The 20,452-nt window shown below is 40.8% G+C and overlaps 1 protein-coding gene across 19 annotated transcripts in view; it reads left to right on the top strand.

Moving 5' to 3' along the window:
* Positions 1–19,492, top strand: part of BMPR1B (bone morphogenetic protein receptor type 1B) — a 419,833-nt gene extending 400,341 nt beyond the window's left edge. For all 19 annotated transcript variants that reach the window (XM_023252925.2, XM_045056071.1, XM_045056075.1 and 16 more), the window contains 3 exons: positions 10,035–10,210; positions 13,633–13,763; positions 15,576–19,492. In XM_023252925.2, coding sequence (XP_023108693.1) covers positions 10,035–10,210; positions 13,633–13,763; positions 15,576–15,701 — 433 coding nt within the window. In that variant the 3' untranslated portion in view covers positions 15,702–19,492. The remainder of the gene's footprint in view (positions 1–10,034; positions 10,211–13,632; positions 13,764–15,575) is intronic.
* The last annotated feature ends 960 nt before the right edge of the window (positions 19,493–20,452 follow it).

Raw genomic sequence — 20,452 nt, 5'->3', positions numbered from 1 at the left:
ATTTTCTTTGTCTGTGGGTTCTGTTCGTGGTCTGTCTCTTACATATTTCCCCACTGCTAGATTTCCTGCTGATACCTGCTTTCCTTTCTAGTTCTCAGTTGTGGTTGATGCTTTCTAAAATGTGTGGTGCCTGACATTTCCTTTGTTCCTTCAGTTTTTGGTTTGCTCAGTTGAATGGATTCTCTCTCCATGATATTCCCACTAGGACTGAATCCCGTTTGGGTCCTCTACCATTTTTCTAGATTCTGGAGTGAAGCACTTTGTAGTTTTTGTAGCCTTTGTCTTTCCTACTTTCCATTTTTTTTCCCTACATGCTGCTGCCAGATTTATTTTCTTGAAACATAATTTTGGACAGCACAATAATTTCATGGTTTCCTATAGCTTTGGGTTCAACTGTAATATATATTCTGAATGCTTCATTCTTTCTCACACCTTCAGGTGTTTTAACATGTTTTTATCTTTTTTTTTTAATTTTTTTTTCAATGTTTATTTATTTTTGGGACAGAGAGAGACAGAGCATGAACGGGGCAGGGGCAGAGAGAGAGGGAGACACAGAATCCGAAGCAGGCTCCAGGCTCCGAGCCATCAGCCCAGAGCCCGACGCGGGGCTCGAACTCCCGGACCGTGAGATCATGACCTGGCTGAAGTCGGACGCTTAACCGACTGCGCCACCCAGGCGCCCCAACATGTTTTTATCTTTACCTGAGTGCCCAGCATCTCTTCTTTTGTTTGCATAACTACTACTTATCTTTGCAGTTTATTTCTTTGGGATACCTCTTATTATTCCCTTTTAAGTCTGACTTTTAGTTAGTCTTCTGCCCTCCTGTGTGACCCTGTGCACGCTGTCATGACATTTCTCATAGTCTTGTGCAATACTCATGGACTACTTGTCTGTTATTCCCAATGAAGACTAAGCTCCATGAAGGTAGATACCATGTTTTTTTTTTCTCAAATTTACATCCCTACTGCCTTTCCTTGGTGCCCATTACAGAAGTGTTGCTCCCAAATTTTGTATTAGTGGACAGATACACAATCCCTCATGAACTACAGGTTGAAGAAAAAAAGCATCTGTTCTTAGCTCCAGAGGTCCTGCACACTCTGGATTAAATCTACTTTCCTGGTTGTTGTGTTTTTTTAAAATGTTTATTTATTTTTGAGAGAGAGAGAGAGAGAGAGAATGGGGGAGGGGCAGAGGGAGAGGGGGGTAGAGGATCTGAAATGGGCTCTGTGCTATCAGTATGGAGCCTGATGTAGGTCTTGAACTCATGAACCATGAGATCATAACCTGAGCCAAAGTCGGATGCTCAACCCAATGAGCCACCCAGGTGGCCCTACCTTCCTTGTTTTACGTCCTACAAACCCTCCAGTTTGTATGTGTGCTTTTGCAAAACTGATGTATTTGTTTTCTCCATATGTACTGCATGTTTACTGTGCCTTGCGTAGTTTCCAGTCTGAAATGCCCCTGCTTCTTCGTGTACCTTAATCCGGTCTCAGAGCTGCCTTTAAGTCGCTTTACCCATCCTCTAGCTAGGAATAATGACATCATCTTCTCTACTCCCTGGTAATTTCCCAGCCCTTGTCTGCCTGGTAGTATAAGTATATTAGTACCTGCCTCATCTTGCCTACTTGTCACTGGGCATCTTGAGAGCAGGATCCGTGCCAGATTAATTAATGTATTTCCCATTTGACATGACATAGTGAATTATTCGTTGTAGGTATTCCAACATTGTTTTGAAGCAATACGTCTTGGCAGTATCAGAGTAATTGAGGGCTTTTCTTCTCTGCAGATCTTAAAATAGGCAAGAAAAGCGAGTGTTATATTTCTGAAACTCAGCTCTGCTAATATAAGGAGAATGAACTAAATGATCTTTCAAATTTCATGTGAACCCTGATTCCAGGAAGCAGAGGGGAGTGCTTTAAGGGATAATTCAGAGCTCTGTTTGGCGTATATTGACTTGTTCATCAAGAGAGGAAGGCTTGAGGACACTGGCTCAGCTGTGAAACCGTGGCTGTTGGAGGCAGAAATCTCATGGCTGGAGCAGTTGTGGGACCGTTTACTTTTCTGGACCTCAGTTTCCTTCCATTAAATGGAGGCTGCATTTGATAATTTCAGAGGTCCTTTTCACATTTTATTTTCTGGGTTTCAAAGGAACTTTGCTCTTCTCAATTTTTGAGCTTTACTTTTAAACCTTGCTTTATATATTTCTTTGGTTTCTGCTCTGTTCCTGATTTTCCTATTTTGGGGGCACGTGCACACACAGAGATCGTTAGAGATCTTATTACAAGTGGGGTCAAAGGTAACCCAGTGTGGAGTTCTCAGACTTCATAAGTGAACTTCCTGTGAGAATTTAATCTTTACCATGGTCTCTACATGGTAAGTGTTCTCTCAGGCTTTTAAGTAATTTCTGGGAGGTTCCCAGGGAAGTTGAGAGCCACAGAGAGAGTGGACTATGCTTCAGAGATTTCCTGCTCGTATAATTTTTTTTAGGCTGTATTCATTTTTTTTCATGCACTCACTTGAAAATGACGTAAGTGCTGATGTATTTCTTGCCCAACAGAGACTTAATCCAGGTGATGCAGAAGCAGACATCATCGTAACCCCAAATCTCTCTTGGGAGGACAAAACAATGACATGTGAAATCCCTTAAAGGAACTTATCAATCGTTTCACTTTTTACTTTGGAGGATCAAGCAACCCCACTGGTCCTTCAGTGTCAGAATAATATATTTTCTTAGGGGAAAAAAATCCTGGTTTAGAACTTCTCTGCTATTAAATTTTAAATAGAAAAACTACAATGGAGATCGGTCTGTAACATGTATCTCCCAACTGATAATTGTCAATTTGTCCAAATGCAAAGGAGGTGGAGTGACCCAGCCCAGGGGGCACTGCATTTCCTCTGCGTCCTTCTGATGCCATTAGCACTAACCCTACCTCTGGTTTGTGTACTTAGTGGTATATTTAAAAAGTGTCATGCCTAAATGACTTGCCGGAGTCCGAGAACTCCGCTGATTAGTGGCAGAATCCCCGCTCTCTGTCAGGGTTTCGCAGCCATGTCCACCCTCTTTTTGAAGGGTTTTTAGCTTGAAAGTTCTGTTGCTCAGAAATCCTGAGATGTCTCAGGATTTAATTGTAGAAGCATTGAGTCTTTTTGAAAGTGCAGCAGAAAACTCTCCTCATTGGTTAGCATCTGACTGGGCAGAGTTCAGCGTGGCTGGCCAGCACCACTGTTACCTACCAGATGCTGTAGGAAACACCCAGGGATGTGCACAGCCCCTTCCTCTGAAGGCTCAGGAGGGTCTTTCATGTGTTGGGAGGCTGCTTCTGTCTTCCTACCAGGAGGTTCTGGAGGCTCTACTATGTTTCCCATGTGGTTAATTTCAGATGTCATTTGCAAGCCTCAAGCAAACCATTGGCTTCCCTTATATGTCTTATGCCTCCTGCCCTTCTTTCATTGTTCTTGGAAGTTCAGTTCTTGTTTATTTATTGTTTCGGAGTAGTTTCTTTTTCTTTTTTCTTTTGAATTCAGATCCAAGTTAGTTAACATATAGTACAATAATGGTTTTAGGAGTAGCCTTAGGGATTCATCACTTACATGCAACACGCGGTGCTCATCCCCACAAGTGCCCTCCTTCATGCCCATCACCCATCTAGCCCATCTTCCCCCACCGCCCCCCAGCAACCCTCAGTTTGTTCTCTGTATTTAAGAGTCTCTTATGGTTTGCCTCCCTCTCTGTTTTTATCTTACTTTTGCTTCCTTTCCCTTTTGTTCATCTGTTTTGTTTCCTGAATTCCACATGTGAGTGAAGTCCTACGGTATTTATCTTTCTCTGGCTGACTTATTTCACTTAGCATAATACACTCTAGTTCCATCCATGTTTTGCAAATGGCAAGATTTCATTCTTTTTTGATCACTGAATTCTTATTTTTTAAACCCCTTTTTAGATTATGAAAGGTATGCTATGTTTGCTTCTCTTCCTTCTCTATTACCTTTTTATCTCCCTTCTTCCTCTCTCCTTCTTTCATCTCTCTGTTTTAGACACCAGCAACACCCAGCAGAAGACCGCCTGCGTGTGACCAAAGGCTTCATGAGCCACAGCCACCTGTTTGGAGCTAACATCTTGATTCCCCAAGCTGGTTTCTCATGGCCACAGTGGGATCTTCATGTCTTTTGTGCACCTCTCCCTTCAGCCGATGGTACAGGGGGAATGTGCACTTTGCCGAACCTGTGGCTTTTTCCTTTACCCAACACTTCTTGCAAGAATTCTTGCGATGTGTTTATAATTGGGAGGTTTAATGAACCTGAAAAATAGTTAACCCAAAACAAGGTTAAGGCGAAGACTGTGTTTTTAAAAATCTGCTTTATTATACTCTGCCACCAAAATAAAAATCTTTTGCCTGCCCTTCCTCTGGTGCATCATGGCTGACAGTGTAAGTTGTGCCCTATTCCCCAGTCCCATGCTTTGCCCAGGCTCATCCTCCAGCTCTGACTCCTTGCTGGAGGCTCCACTTTGAGCCTCTCTGCATTCACAGGAGCTCCACGGTTCCCTCTGCTGGTTATTTTAAGAACTGCAGTGCGGCCGTGCCACTCTGGGTACCAGGGCCAGACCCAGGGGGCCACATACGCAGTAGGGAATGGCACTGTCCATAGACAATAAAACCGATTAAAATCGTCACCATGCGCCCAAGGTTCTAAACCATGTCAGTAATGAAATCTGTCTCCCAGCAGGTCCTATTGCTTCTGCCATGTGCCTACTTCATCAGCCCTCCTTGTCACCTTGAGAAGAGGAAAATCTTAGTATTGTATCCTTTCATTGCCTTCTCTTCCCTTCTCTGGCTGCCATTGTCTCACACTGTCAGTGTGCCATGCTGCCCTCTCCCTGCCTAAAGCAGTTGCCTTGAGGACCCTCGATCACTTTGTATCCCCGTTGGATGAGAAGGAGCCACCGAGAGTGTACAAATGCTGGAAGGTTTGGTCTCCTCTGTAGACCTCTTACACCATCATGCTGCCACTTTCTTTATCCTACCGCTGTCATCCAAATGATTTTGGTCAGAAATAGGAAGTTTGTTTTCATGCCTCTTTATGTAGTCCTAGCTGAGGGCATCCTACATTTTGAGAATCAAATAAAATTACACTTCATCAGCCCTAATCCTACTTAATACAGTAGGGAACTCGGTTTCATTCACAGCGCATCTGGGGACCCTAAGGAACTGTTTTCCTCTCTGTCCTATCAGCCTTATATCTTTGATATATGTTCTATATATATGTTTGCTATACCTCCACATAGTATAGTAGCTGATTCTTTTCTTTGCCAAACACCATCAACTCAAGGTTGAAGAGAGCTTTGCTGAGATACGTTGTAGGGCACTGTGTAAAATTTAGTCATGAAATTCATGCCACCAGAACATTTTCCTGATCTCTGTTTCCTACAGAAGCTTAACATCTTGTCATGACTCTAGGTCAGAGGAGAGAACCCTTTTTCTTCCTAATTGACTTGCCTCTTTACCCCCAACCTCCCAAATTACTGTTTATTTTTTATTCAGAAAATTTTAGGTGTTTTTATTTAATCCTGTCCCAGCCCACTGTCCCTAAAGTTCATAAAGAAAAATACCCAGTAACGTAAGATTCTAAAACAATTTTCTTTTCCTGGAGAGAAAGTTGCCTGACAACCCTTAATTTATTTTGTTCAAAAAAGATATAGATATAGATATAGATATCTATATATATATATATTTATATCTCTATATATATTTATATATATATTTATATATATATATTTAGATATATTTTTTTAAGTTTATTTATTTTGAGAGAGAGAGAAGGAGAGAGACAGCGTGTGCACACATAAGTGGGGGAGGGGCTGAACAAGAGGGAGAGAAAGAAAGAATCCCAGACAGGCTCTGAGCTGTCAGTGCAGAGCCTGATGTGGGGCTTGATCCCATGAACTGTAAGATCATGACCTGAGCCAAAATCAAGAGTAGGATGCTTAACCCACTGAGCCACCAAGGTGCCTCATTCAAATTATATTTTTATGTTTTTTCACATTCTACTTAAGCCTGTATCACACTGGTACATTAACAGGGATGAAAGCCAATGTTGGATCTAGTAGAAGGATTAATTATTAAAGTGTAAGTAAAAATATCTACCCCTGTAGTTCTCTAAACCCAATTTTTCAGTTAGAGCCCTTTGTGCAAATATTTCTAACTCTTCTCCATTGGAAGGCAGGAGAGATCATGTTTTCCTCTACAGTGAACGTGGCAGCCATGTTTTTGATGGAATGTTTTTGGTTTTTCCTGGTAGAAACTCATCTTCTCTACTTGGGTCCACTTTTGCTCTTCAGAGCCTTATGTTTCCAACCTATCCCTTAATCCTTGAAAGGTACGTTTTTCTTGTTCCTTACCCTGCTGAATTCTTTTCCTTTATAATATATTTAATTAAAATATATTTATATATACAGAAAAGTATAAAAAATAATAAGGCACTCATGTAACAATTGTTATAATGTTAACAAAGTTAACAAGTTGCCTTATTTTTATCTGGTCTGTTTTTTTTTTTTAATGCAGTGTTGAAGATAGCCCTTTGCATTCTGCTCCCTATTTTATTCCCCTTTACCCGACCCGGAAGTAGCTAGTATCCTGAAGTTGGTATTTATCTTTGCTCTGAGTGATTTTATGATTTGACCACATGTACATGTGGCCGCTGCAGCACAGAGGATTCTTTTGTGCACTTAGAGTTCGTTTCTCCGACTCTGCCCTCCTTGTACAGTATCTGTCTTTTCTCATGAACTGCCCCTTCATGGAAAAGGAAGCCAGGGAAAGCTGAAGGCGCCCTGACCTTTCCTGTTTCCTTCTTCCTCCTTGACCCCTTCCTTCAATTACTTTATCCCCTATTCTTACATGCTCTGCACCATTGATCTCTACTTACGGCCTCTTTTTCTTCCTTTATTCTCGGTCCCCCAGTGTCAATATCCCTGGCTTCTATTTTTGGTCTTGAAGATGAACAAACTTACTTTTTCTCTTCCCTAATTTGGGAGCAGCTAAGATAACGTTACTGAAAACCTGAGAGAGAGCTGCAGTTTAATTACTTTCCAATATAGAAACACTCCTGAGCGAAGAGGGGCTGGAGCTATATATGTCTTGGAGGGTCTGCCCCTTTATGATGTTTGATATGAAGTACTTATAATGGGCGTGTTTGTCATTTAAGTGTAGTGCTGAAGGCATTTGCCATTAGGTTAACAGTAATCTTTTACAATGTTACTTTGCTTAACAAAATTTTATTTAACCTCTTAGATATTGGTAATGTCTCATTTTATGGTCTATATACAACAGAGATTTTTTTTTATATTTTTAATGTTTATTTATTTTTGAGAGAAAGAGAGAGAGAGAGCATGAGCAGGGAAGGGCAGAGAGAGAGAGAGGAAGACCCAGAATGTGAAGCAGGCTCCAGGCTCTGAGCTGTCAGAACAGAGCTCAATGTGGGCTTGAACTCACCGTCCTTGAGATCATGACCTGAGCTGAAGTCGGACGCTCAACCGACTGAGCCACCCAGGTGCCCCAGAGATTTTTTATATTTCTCTTTAAAGTATCTATAGCAAAGTTTACTGTAGACTGGCCTTTTCTTTCTTTCAGTTAAAGTGTATTATTTACCAACCATGTGCATAGCCCATTGTGAATGAAGAGGGATCAGGACAATTCTCTTTAGGGCTGTGAAATGATTATGGTAGATATTTAGGGCTCAAGGAGTTTACACTTTTAGGTTGGAAAACAGATACTTATTCAGATATTCTGAGGGAGGGTATCTATTCACAAACCACCAAGGAAACACGAAGGGTGGGGAAACGAAAGAAGAGAGGGGACAGTTGTGCCAAGCCTGCACATTTTTTGGGAATCTGACGGACCAACCAAATCCTTGATTGTATGTTTGTTCAGTGTTTGAGGGAATGAGAGTGTAGAGATGAACTCTGTGTAGTCTACCTATCAGAAATCTTAATTCTGTCATCAAGTGACTATTACCTTTCAGTTTACAATAGATTGTCTCCATGTCAGACATTCTGTTAGCCCTCCCTGACCTAGCAAATCCAAATAAAGCACAAGAAGCTAAGAGTAAGACTGGGAAGGAGTTGCCTAAAATCTTTATCAAGTGTGGTCACAGTATATCTTTGGCCCAGATACACTCTTGTGGGGCCCATGATAAGACTGGTCTTGATTTCGTCTCCCAGTCCATGTTCTGGAATATAATTTAGGCCCTTTACCAGTTTCTTTCCATCTGCCAGCCCCCATGTTTGTTTCTTCGTATAGAAACCAGAATTCTCTACCCAGGCCCACCACTGTCTTCCTCTAATGATTCAAAATCATAAATTAGAACACATTAATGAAGTACCTACTACGTGCTCACAGAAGAGATGTCAGTATAATTAAAAGTGGAATTTTTGTAGCATCTTTGAAATCTGATATTTTTCATTTTATCATTAAGCTGCTTCTTGGCTCACTTTCTTCCAAGTCTGTATTACAGACTAATATATATCATATAACATATATATATATATATGTATATATATATATATATATATATATATATATATATATATATATGCATGTATATGTAAATTTATTTATTTTCATTTTTAAAAAATTACACTTTAACTTTTATTTTAAAAACAAACAGGCTTTCTCAGAGCAGTAGCTCCTAGAAGATCCTGAGGGGCCTAATGAGAATACTAGTGGCCCATCTGTTGCAATAGCTTTATATTAAGGCTTTTAGCTGGAAATGAATTTAAAATGGTTCTAAGGATGAAGCTTTATGCGTTTTAGTAAATGTTAACAGTTTGGAGATCTGCAGAGAGACATCTGCCACCCTTTAAATTTTCCCAAGTGACACTGCATAGTTTCTGTTGTAGACAATAAAGATGGAGGCAGGGAGATCAAAGCCACAGGTTCTTCCTGAAAGCCAGTAGTGTTTGGGCAAGTTTGGCGTTATTGCCTGTGACCCAGCCTGATAAATGTGATATTTGCTCTGTGTAACTTCCTCGTGGAGGAGAAATAACACGTAGCTGCTAGAGAGTCAGTGGAGTGTGATGAAAAGGAGCACACGTTCCCTAGGAATTAGGAGATAGCCGGGTTTAGCCACGTTCCCCCGCAAACGGCAGTTTTAACAATGCCTTTTTGTGTCTTTTCTGTTTAATAGTCTCTTCACCAAAACTGGGGTTTATTGCTCTTCCTAGCTCCACTAGTGTCTGCTGAGAGAATACTAGTTAACCTCTGATACATGCTTCGGACTGTGCTGGTCGCGATTTTACACACCTCGTCTTGGTTAGTTGTCAGCCTATCGAGCACTGGTAGTTTGACTTTACGCATCTCCATTCAGAACTCCGGCTGCAGCTCGCAGCACTGAGGCAGTGGTTCCCAAGTGCCATTCTACAGATTGGTGTCCACCCATCGTGAATTTTCTCCCAGTCTATGGGAAATCAGGATGAATGGATCGCGTCCTGAAATTTTCATTCACCTACTGATACTATGTTCAGTTACTCCTTTCCTCCTTTTATTAAGAAGCACATGTTGTAGATCCTGCTTATCAGAGTAAAACATTTTCAGGTCTTTGTTGGTTCTCTTCCTCCCTCATTTTTAACTTGTTTGCACCTCTAAAAACCTCGCAACACTTGGTTTTAAAAATACTGTCTCAAACGAACCACCTTGGCATGTGCTCATGCCAATTTTCAGAGCAAAGCTATTAAAATATGAAGGGGAAGAAGATATTTTTAGGCATTTTTAATAGATATATAGCAGTTATTCCGAGTGTATATTTGATCCAGTGGCAATGCGACCTTGTATGTCATAGCTTCACTCTGCCATCTTCGTTGGGTTTTTACGTGTGAATATATAATACAACTCCTGGCAAAACATATGTTTCAGGGAAACGTTATTCTGTGAAAGGCTATCCCTTCCCACCTTTCGCTAAAACCCTGTTCAGGAATCCCTTCAACTTGTCATTTGTTGGTCCTGCTCAGTGCTGATAGGGCTTTGCTTTCCTTTTTCCTCAGTGATACCAATGAAGTTGACATACCACCCAACACCCGAGTTGGCACCAAACGCTATATGCCCCCAGAAGTGTTGGACGAGAGCTTAAATAGAAATCACTTTCAGTCTTACATTATGGCCGACATGTACAGTTTTGGACTCATCCTCTGGGAGGTTGCTAGGAGATGTGTATCAGGAGGTAAGTAACAGTGATGCTGTTGGATCTACTACAAATCCTTTCTGATCAGAGATCGGAGTTAGCATATTGTCCACGATTGCCTTTTATTTTCCACCTTGTTTCGGTTGATACAGTCACAGTCCCCCCAGGAAGTGATATCTGACGTCTTAGAATCATCTTGGACTGCCTCCTTCCAGCTTCTTGTCACCAACCTGCTGGGCCCCATCCCCAACTCCAATACCCCATTCCTTGTGGCTTCCTCTATGCAGGTTAAGTAAGGTACAGACAGAAATGTGGGGTGGGACACCCATTCTTAACCTCCCCCCCCACACTTGACTTTCTATAGTTCTTCTTCATAAAGCAGTTTGAAAACATCAGTTTTTATCAAAAGGAAATGAAAGCATAAGAGTATTACTACTGGTCATGATAAGTTTCCTACAAACAAGGATTCCCTAGTAAGACAACGCAAGACATTACTAAATATTCAGAGGCATTATTATTGTGTGTAGTATCTCGCTTACTGCTGCATCATCTGTCTTTAAATAGATTCCAACACTTTTTAGGTGAGAAGCTGAATCTTAGGCTCTTCATTATCAAGTACCCTGTTTATGGTTACTCTCATGGCTGTGCTTGGTAAGAGACCGTGCTGCTGCTCATCACGGACAAATTAAACTCACTTTTGTGAAACCCTGAGTTTGCCCATGCTTCTGAAAGTGTGGAGAACACTTCACTGGGGCTGGGGTTCATTCTCAAACCTGCTGTTTACTATCTGTGAACCTTTGACAAGTTACTCAGCTTGATTCCAGTTCTCTCTTCTTAAGAAGGAGGTGAATTAAAGAGAATTAAAACTTCCTGGTACATCAATAGCTTTCAATACATGTTAGCTCTTATTTAACATTTTCATTTTGGTTGGTAGGGGCTTAACTTATATTTGGACTCATATTTAAATATAGAGGAGAAACAGTTAATCAACAGGCATTTAGATTTTGGTAGAAAGATCACGATGCAATGCCTTCTCATGACTCGGAATTCTGAGCCTATTAGAAGCTTAATTTAAAATAGAACACGTTCCCTCTAAAGTGAGAGAACTGCAAAAAGGAAAGTTGACATAGGAAATGTTTCCTAACCAGATAGTGAATAAATCTCCCATTATATACGAAGAAGAGAGCAAACCAAAATAGAAGTTAACTAACTGTGCCTTGGTTCATGATGTATAAAGAGTAGATGAACCTATTTTTGAATACTATGCTTACACTTACGATAGGTTTGTAGAAGTTGAAGGAGTAGTAAGTAGACTACAAGACTACTTCTCTAATTACGTTTTCCTGAACATCTAAAGCAAACAAGTCCACAGGAAACCTGTATTTGGAAGCCTGTGAGCTGGAACACGGGAGAAATGATTCTCAGCTTAAAAACAAGTTAGCCTTATAAAAGCAGCACAGTATTAATTGCTTTACTAGGTCTGTCTTTGCCTATGGAGATTTGAGAGGTACTAAAATGTTGCCTTTTCTCTTTATGAGATTGACATATGTTTGTCAGAGACATTCCAGTCCCAGCTCTGCCCCATACCAACTATATGGCCTTGGGCAAGGTACTGAATCCCTCAAAACCAACTTTTCTCATCTGGATAATGTGGGTAATAATGCTACCTCACAAACATGTTTATAAAAATTTAATAAGTTATACAGCATACTTAGCTACATGCCTGGTATCTAGTGGGTTCCTAATAAGTGAGTTTGTTTTCTCTTTCCAGAAAGGCAAACACACACAAAACTCTGTTCTCCAACACTTTCCTTTATGAAGATGGTGGAAGTTTTGGTCTTGTCTTTCTAGTCTAGGGACTATTGGGTGACCCAGATACATCTGGATGTAGGTCTACTAAACCTGGGAAGAAAAAGAATTTTTGAGGTTTCAGACACCATTAAATGGCAGCTAATATGGAAGTTTTGATAACTTAATTGCATATAAGGAGAAAGAAGGAAGGCCTATAGTTCAAAGATAGACTTTGACTAATTCATAATTTTATGTGGTTGGCTCTGAGTTTGTTGTGGTACATATACTTGCTTACCACCATGTTGATAACGACACCAACATTAGGCATTGAGGAAAATATGAGATGAATAAGACAGACGTGGCCCTTGCCCTCAAGGTGTTGCCAGAGCCATTGTCTTAAGAATTAGAAAAAGAGGAAGAACTCAAATGAAGTGTGAGCATCCCCTATGCTTTAGACCCTGTGCTTTTAGTATCTCCTATAGAGATGAAACACAATGGAAGGAACTGTTAATGTAGACGACACACGCAGTCATGCTCTGTGCTCTCAGCGAGGAACAAGACAGTGAGCTGGAATGGTCTGAGGAAACTGCTGAACCTTCTCGTCCTTTAGGTTTATATATGGGTTTGAGTTTGCAAGAAAGGGCCTAACACAGACTCCTGCTTTTGTCAGAGTAAACCCCAGCGAATTTAATGATGCACTGGATAACCTGCCAACCTGGCAGTATCATCTTGTTCAGATAAAAGCAATTACGCTTCTGTAATAGATGATTCAGGATGGGGAGGAAAGGTGCTCCACGTAGAGTGTTCAGAGCAGTATCCTCTAAGGACAGAGGCTGCTGGTAATTATTGTGAGGAGTTAATCAGATAGGACTGAAAAGAAGATATAAGTAGCCTGCTTTTCTAAAGGACAAAAGGAATAAGGTAGAAGGTAGATACTAGGAAAAATGAAACGGAATTTCTCACGCTAAGTACCATTTTCCTAAGATGACATAGATTTGTATCTTAACCCTCCTTTATGACCTCTTTTTTTCTCAAAGTAATGCATTTCTTAGAGAAAGTTGGGTGAAACACAGAAAATTTAAAGGATAAAATAATTAAAAATCAGACAGTTCTTGCACCTAAAAAATCATGGCTGGTATTTTTAGGTGTGTATAATTTTTTGAATTTTAAGTGCGGAAAAGTGCATTCTTATGATTAAGCAGAAAAATGTAAATCTCCCGTTTTGTTCGAGTAGGACACACTGCCAAATGTATTATGAGATTCATAATCTCATATTGCAATAATAGAAACAGTCCCATATTATGCGGTATGAGTTTGGGAGGTGCCTGCCAAGTTTGCATTGAGATTTAATATAGATTCTTTTTTTAATTTGGCACACAAGACCCTTTATGAAATTGGAAATAAATTTGAGATGCTTGTTTTACTTAGCTTTGGGAAATTAGAAAAAACCTGTAATAATATGTTTCATTAGGTTTTCTATTTATGTTTTTAATTAGATTAAGTGTCATTGGGGCACATGTAGTTTTTCAAGACTTATTTTGCAGTTTTTCAGCCTACACTTGTCTTTAGTACTGACAGAACTTTTTGAGAACGGTTTGTATGTTGGCCGTTTACGTCTACCTCATAGAAAGTGATGATAATAATAGTTCAAAAACAACTCATATTTTCAGGTATAGTGGAAGAATACCAGCTTCCCTATCATGATCTGGTGCCCAGTGACCCCTCTTACGAGGACATGAGAGAGATCGTGTGCATCAAGAAGCTACGTCCCTCATTCCCCAACCGGTGGAGCAGTGATGAGGTAAGGCTTGAGGTAAACAGGTGGCTATGACCAACTTCTAAATAGACTCTTCTCTTTTTGCTGAAATTCCGTATATTCACTACAGGAATCCTCCTTCTTTGTTTTGATGGTGACAGTAATGGTGCTTCACTGCAGTCATTTATGTGGAGCTAAGTGTAGTATGTTAAATTATCTGTTTCTTTTTTCCAATTTGCTTTTGCTACTTCTAAACTATATTGACTGGATTAACACTTAGCCTGCACAGTGGGTACACATTATTTCACTTGTTTGTGATGTCCTGACATTTGCATAAAGGATGTTCTTTCTGTGTGTGTGTGTGTGTGTGTGTGTGTGTGTGTGTGTGTGTGTGTCTTTAAAGCGTCATGATTTTCTCCATGACAAACCAGCCTGCAACAGTCTCTCATCTTGAGAGAAAAGATAGGCATCTGCAGAATCTAGTTTTCTTTACACTGAAGGGATACTAGTTGACTTAGTTGAGCTGCCCAACTGTGCCATAAACCTTTGTTAACAGGCAATGATATGATGCAGTCTGAACAAACCCATATTCAGCCTGGCTCTGAGGACACAGTGATGAGACCTGAGCAGGTCTGGAAGGCAGCTCTTCAGAAGGAGGAAGCGAGTTAGGTGGCCTTGCATTTCCTGACTCATCTCCTCCTCCGCTTCCTCTGCATCCACGCTCCAAGCTTGTAAACTCACCAAGTCCTGGAGTGCTTGGGCAGGCTGGAACATGCAGAGAGGAGTTTGAAGCATCCCCAGGGGGAAAAAAAAGCAACCCCCCCAAAACCCACCCCACCAAACATGTACCAAAGCCAATGCCAACAAATGGAAAGAGCACTGTATATAAACTAATTCTTCAATGTTAAATGCATTTAAAAATAACCCTTGGTTCATTGTTTTTGTGTCTCGTTACTGAAATGCTAAATAATGCAGATGTTTTCCAATGAGCTATGCAGAAAACTTTATGAGATCCTGGAGTTCTGTTATTTTGAAGGTGGTTACAGGCATTGGTATTATTCAGAATCCCTTCACTGAAGATTTCTAATGAAGTGAAATAGTGCTTTTCAACAGGAAGACCAATAATTGATGTGGCACAGGAGAACACAGGAGAAAGTTTTAGCAAGGCTGTGCACAGGTCATTAATCTTGTTAAATGGTACAGTGCGATGCTCTTATTGTAGCAGACAGCTGTGATTTAGGAATAACCATGTTTGTTTGAATAGTATGGAATTAGATAAAAGATTTAAGCTCATCGAGTGTTATAAACAATGTAGGAGTGTGGAGTGGAACACAGACTCCCTGGGTATTTTTGTATTTGTTTAATACGGACTTCAAAGACACTCTTCTACAATCAGCAAAACCACCTGCTTGCTACTGTCATAAGGAATACATGAAAATGTGTTTTAGTCATTTAGAATTTGTATGAAAAAAGAATTTTGTATGGAATTTTGTCTACATGCTTTTAGGAGTATCTTTTGAAACTATATTTACAGGGTGCCTGGGTGGCTCAGTTGGTTAAGCACCTGAATTTGGCTCAGGTCATGATCTCACGGTTTGTGGGTTCAAGCCCCGAGTTGGGCTCTGTGCTGACAGTTCAGAACCTGGAGCCTGCCTCGGATTCTGTGTCTCCCTTTCTCTCTGCCCCTGCCCCCTTGCACTCGCTCTCTCTCTTTTTCTCAAAAATAAACATTAAAAAAAATAAAAAATATATATTCAAACTTCTGAAGCCTCAGACCAAAAGCCAGATATCAAATGGCCACCTTGCTGATAATTCCTGTGTCTTGTGTTACTCCAGCTTTCCTTTCCCTTCCCACAGTGTCTGAGGCAGATGGGAAAGCTCATGATGGAATGCTGGGCTCACAATCCTGCATCACGACTGACCGCCCTGCGCGTCAAGAAAACACTAGCCAAAATGTCAGAGTCCCAGGACATTAAACTCTGATTTGAGGGGAAAAAACAAGCACCTCTTGAGAAAGCCAGTAGATACTCTTCTGTTTGTGGGCAGAGCAAAAGATGTTCCAGAAGCATCCACAGTACAAGCCTTGAACACCATCCTGCTTCCCAGTGGGTTCAGCCTCACCTCTCAGGGAGCAGCCTGGACAAAGAGAAGTTCCCAGAAACACGTTCTTACCGTGTCTGTTTGTAGGAGGGAGAAACTGCTTGGGTAACTTGTTCAAGATATGACGCATGTTGCTTTCTAAGAAAGCCCTGTATTTTGGGATTGCCCTTTTTTTTTTCCTTCAAAAGATGCTTTAATTTTGCCAAAATAGAACAAATAATGTAGATGTTTTAAGGTTTTTACTATTATAGTTTAATAACAACACAAGGTCTTCCCAGAAATTCTGCCGGAAGGCAAGTTTTAAAATACCTTTTTCCATTAGTATAATTTTGTTGCACTCTTCAAACCAAGAGACAGTCTGTGAAGTTGGAGAACACAGAGTGGAACTCCTCTGAAAATCTCCCCGGTTCTGCCTCCTCAGACCACTTTGGCCAGCCCTGAATTTAGGGGCCGCCACAGCAATGTGAATGCACCTGGGTACAGATGCCACCTGTCTGGGACCTCGTTTGAGGGTTCCTGCAGGTGACCCTTCGTAGCTTCAGACAATATGGAACAAATGAAGGTTTCATGTGACTCTGTGAGAAGTAGTAAGTGTTGATGCTTTTCTTTAGAACCACTTTGTGTTTCTGATTCTTTTAAGGCGTTTCTGTCACGGTAAAATCCTTTCCTTTTCATTAAACACAAACAGAGCTGTTTTTAGGTGCAGAGAACTGACCCATGCATGTTTTTGATCTCTCAAACGAAAGGATCGATATTACATAAAATTGCCATCAGTTTTGTTATAAACAAGCCTCTTTAAAATAGAGCTAATTTTGCTCCTGTGTTGTAAGAAAAATATGTCAGTAAGGTAGAAGATGAGGCTTGGGGGTGCAAATGGCTTGTCTCTTACCTATGCAGGAGAGCCCGCCTTAGAAGCACAAGGGAAAGTATGCCTGTCTTATTTTGTATATAGATAATGACAGTTTCTTTTTGTTATTGTCTGTCTCTTTTGTGTCTGAGTGAAGGGAAGGAGAGAAAGCATGTCATATTAATTTAACTAAATTTTAATTTAAAAGTAGAAATATAACCTCCAGAGGGGACAGCAGAAGAGAGCAAGTGGAGGGCACAAAATATTATGGCTGCTGTGATTTATTATTCTAAGATAGATATGGATCGAGCATACTCACCCTAAATGATAATTTCACGTCTTAAGAGTGCTGACTCAGTTTATTTTATTTTCATGACGTTCAGTTCACTTGTTAATTAATTTATTTATTTTTCTTCTCTGTGGCACTTGTGCAAAGCATCTCCTCACCTACTCGGCTCTGTGGGGTTTGAACTTTTGAGGAACGTGAGTCAGATCATTGACAGGGCCAATAGTCCTCAGCAACAGGAACATAAAGCTTAAAATTGTGCACACCCCTCTCGCCTGTATCCGTCTAGGTGTCCTTACTGTGGTTTTCTTTTGTTTCTTAGAGATTCTGCAGTGTTTAGTAAAGAATTGGGGAAGTACTTCTTGGTCTTTTTAAACACGACGTTCCTTCCAGAATACTCCAGGGGGCAGTGTTTTATAACACATTTTCACCAGTTGGTGCCTGAAGGATGGAGGGTGTTTGAAAATGTGACAGCTGCATGAAAAATGAGAAAATATTCTCCTCACTTCTGGAGTAGGCCTGCAGCTGGTGACTTGTTCAACCTGAAAACGTCTTAGAGCACAGAGTGGTTGTGAGCTGTGCTTACAGTTTGGGAGAACATCAGGAGAAAGAGTGTTCTGTAGTCAGCATTCTCTTCCCAGTGCTTTAGAGCCGCGTTTTGTGTGTAACGAAGATTTTCTTAACCCTTGACTAGGAACAATGTTTGTTTCTCCCAGATTTAAAACACTCGTTTCCAAATAGAATTGTAATCAGAAGGCTGCTTTTAGTGAGATTAAAATCACCTGAATCGCAACCCAAAGGTTCCTTTCCCTTGGGTCTCATTGTATCCCCTGTGATAGCTTGGAAGGAATGTGTGCGTACAATGAAGTGTGATAATCATCTGAGCCTTGGAGAGAAACTTCAGTGCCTCTAAATTAGATAATCTACAAACAAATAAGCAAACATTGATGCCCGTTGAGTGGGGACGCAGTTGTGTTTCTTGATTTTCCCTAAATTTAAGCGAGGTTGGGCTTACCTCTTAGATCAAAATGTGTGTTATTTTTGGTAAATTTTTATACATAGGTAACTTCAATCAAAATACTTTGTGGGGAGGTGATGATTTGAAAGTAAACTAGATTTGTAGGGGGGACTTGGTTTCAATGAAGAATGGGAAGAAATTAAAACAGTATCCAAATTTCTTCTATATTATTTGTTTAGTTGTTTGGGAAAAATCTATAGCTTGCTTTCTAATCCTCAACCTGATTTACTCACTATGAACATTTAAAAATTATTCTGGATATATTTAAAAAGACCCATTTAGTTGTTAGTGTCTTTCAGTGAGATAGGCTTTTATTTATGAGTAGACTTTTCTTTGTATCTTACCCAAACCCACCTTATTTAGGGAATACTAAATTGTTCTTAAAGGGACTACCTACTCACTTCCAAATCATACTTTTTGATTTTTAAATTTTTAGTAGCTCAGAAGTGAATTTTGTTTTTTTTGTTTTGTCTTTCAATAGAGTAAGTGGGAACCTGAAAATTACTGTAGTCAGTTGTTTCCTTTCAAGACTATTTCAAAGACTAAGATTTTCTTCTAATCACTCCCTCCCCTCCAAGGGAATCCTAAAATATTAGTTGCTAGCTAATGTGAGTTTTGTATGCTAAGATGTTCAGGTTTATAGTTTATGTATGTGTGTATATATTATATAAATATATATGTATATATAAATATTATGTTCAGTTTGGAGTCTGGCACAACTCCATTATGTGGATTAGAGAGTAAAATATTATGGATGATAAAGTACTAAATGAAACATAATATTTATTTATGAAAGCATGTAGTTGGTTAAGTCACAAGTGACAGTGCTATGAACGTCGTGTAGGAGGAGACAGGGCTTGGCCTTGCCAGGCAGCACCGCTCACAGGCCACTAGTGACTGTTCTGTTTATTCTTCAAACATAGAGCTTCTTAGAAAACATGCCAAGATTTTGTTTCCAGGGAATTCCTTGACACATCTCGATTGTTGTGTACTCAGGTACAGGAAATACTGAATAACGACAGAATTTCGTGTTCCTAGAGTCATGCATAGTCATTAGACGTTACGGAGGTTTACGCCGTTGGTCTGTTCTGGTTCTTCTTTGTTTGTGAGCGGGAAGGCACTGAAAGCAATTTTTTTTTTAAACTTGAATAGTTCTGCAGTTCTATCTCTTTAGAAAACTCGGTCGCACAGCAGTGGAAATGGAAGAAGTGGCATCAGAAGTGGTTTAATTTAGCAATTATGATTCCTCTTGTAAAACAAAACAAAGAACAATGCCATATTTTTTGGAGAAAAGTTGGCAATATATAAGGGGTTTAGTTGTCTGTCTGTTTCAAAAGAAGATTCATTTGTGTTCTTTTGGGGAACCAGTGCCTTATTGAATTTGTATATACTGTAATTATTCAGGACTAGGGAACAAACAATTGTATTTGTTACAAATTGTATATGGCTTTGTTTTAACATTCCCCCCTCCCCCCACCCCCCCACTGAAATAAAATGGATTCTTTATCCCCTTGGAAAGAACATGTCTGTTATCTTATAGTTGTGCCTTTTTTCCATCTTTGAAAATGTCACATTGTAACAGGCGGGAAGGCAGCCGTGGAAGAAAATGATGCAGGTAAGCTTATGTGTTTGGTGGCGGGAGAGCGAGATAAATGGTCTGATGGCTTCTGTCTTCTCTGTAATTAGGAGGTACAGGCATCTGTTGAGAGCGAGAGGCGAGGTAGGGAAGTGAGGGGTTTGGGACAAGTGAGACAGTTTAAAATTGCGCTGTGGAAAATTGCAGCCAGATGGTTACAGGCAGCGCTGAGGGCCTGGTTCGCGGACGGGACCGACCGTGTGGCGTAGCGGCCGAGAGGGTGGGCTGTGGATTGCCAGGCGGCCTGTGTGGAGCCTCTCATACCCTCAGTTGTGTGACAACAGACCTGTGTGCACCTCACAGAGACTCCTTTTCTGTCCCTTGAAGTTGAGAATAATATTACCTAATGTGTGACACCGTCCTGAAGACGAAGCCCTCCACGCATCCGGCATGAAGTCAGCGCTCAGCCATTGCTGAATATTAGCTGGCGGTACAAAGTCATGGTGCCCCTTTCCTGCGTGGTTTCTGTCAGCTCCCGAAGCGTAGGCCTGGGGCCTGCAACAAACATTCACTCAGGGTTGAAGGTTTTCGGGCACGTGCAGTCATGGATCACGCAAAACGCGGATCACCACCATCCAGGGAGATGGCTGACGTGGCCCAGAGAAGGGATTGAAGAGGAGGCGGCTGGCGGGTGGAGGGAAACTAGGTCCAAGGACAGAGAACCCTTCCGGGTTTGGGGTGGTGTACCAGCAGTGACAGGGGCTGCAGTCCACATGACGCTTCAGAGAGAGAGCAGCGAGGCTAAGGACGGGCAGGAGGGTGTGATCACAGGAGTGCAGGGATTCAGCTAGTGGACCAGATTATCGGTACGGAAAGAAGAACCCAACAGTAAGGCTTTTGGATAGGT

The sequence above is a fragment of the Felis catus genome, chromosome B1, assembly GCF_018350175.1.
Source record: "Felis catus isolate Fca126 chromosome B1, F.catus_Fca126_mat1.0, whole genome shotgun sequence".
NCBI classification, from domain to species: domain Eukaryota; kingdom Metazoa; phylum Chordata; class Mammalia; order Carnivora; family Felidae; genus Felis; species Felis catus.
Note: the sequence above shows the minus strand (reverse complement) of the source record. Positions and strands in the feature narration are given on the sequence as shown.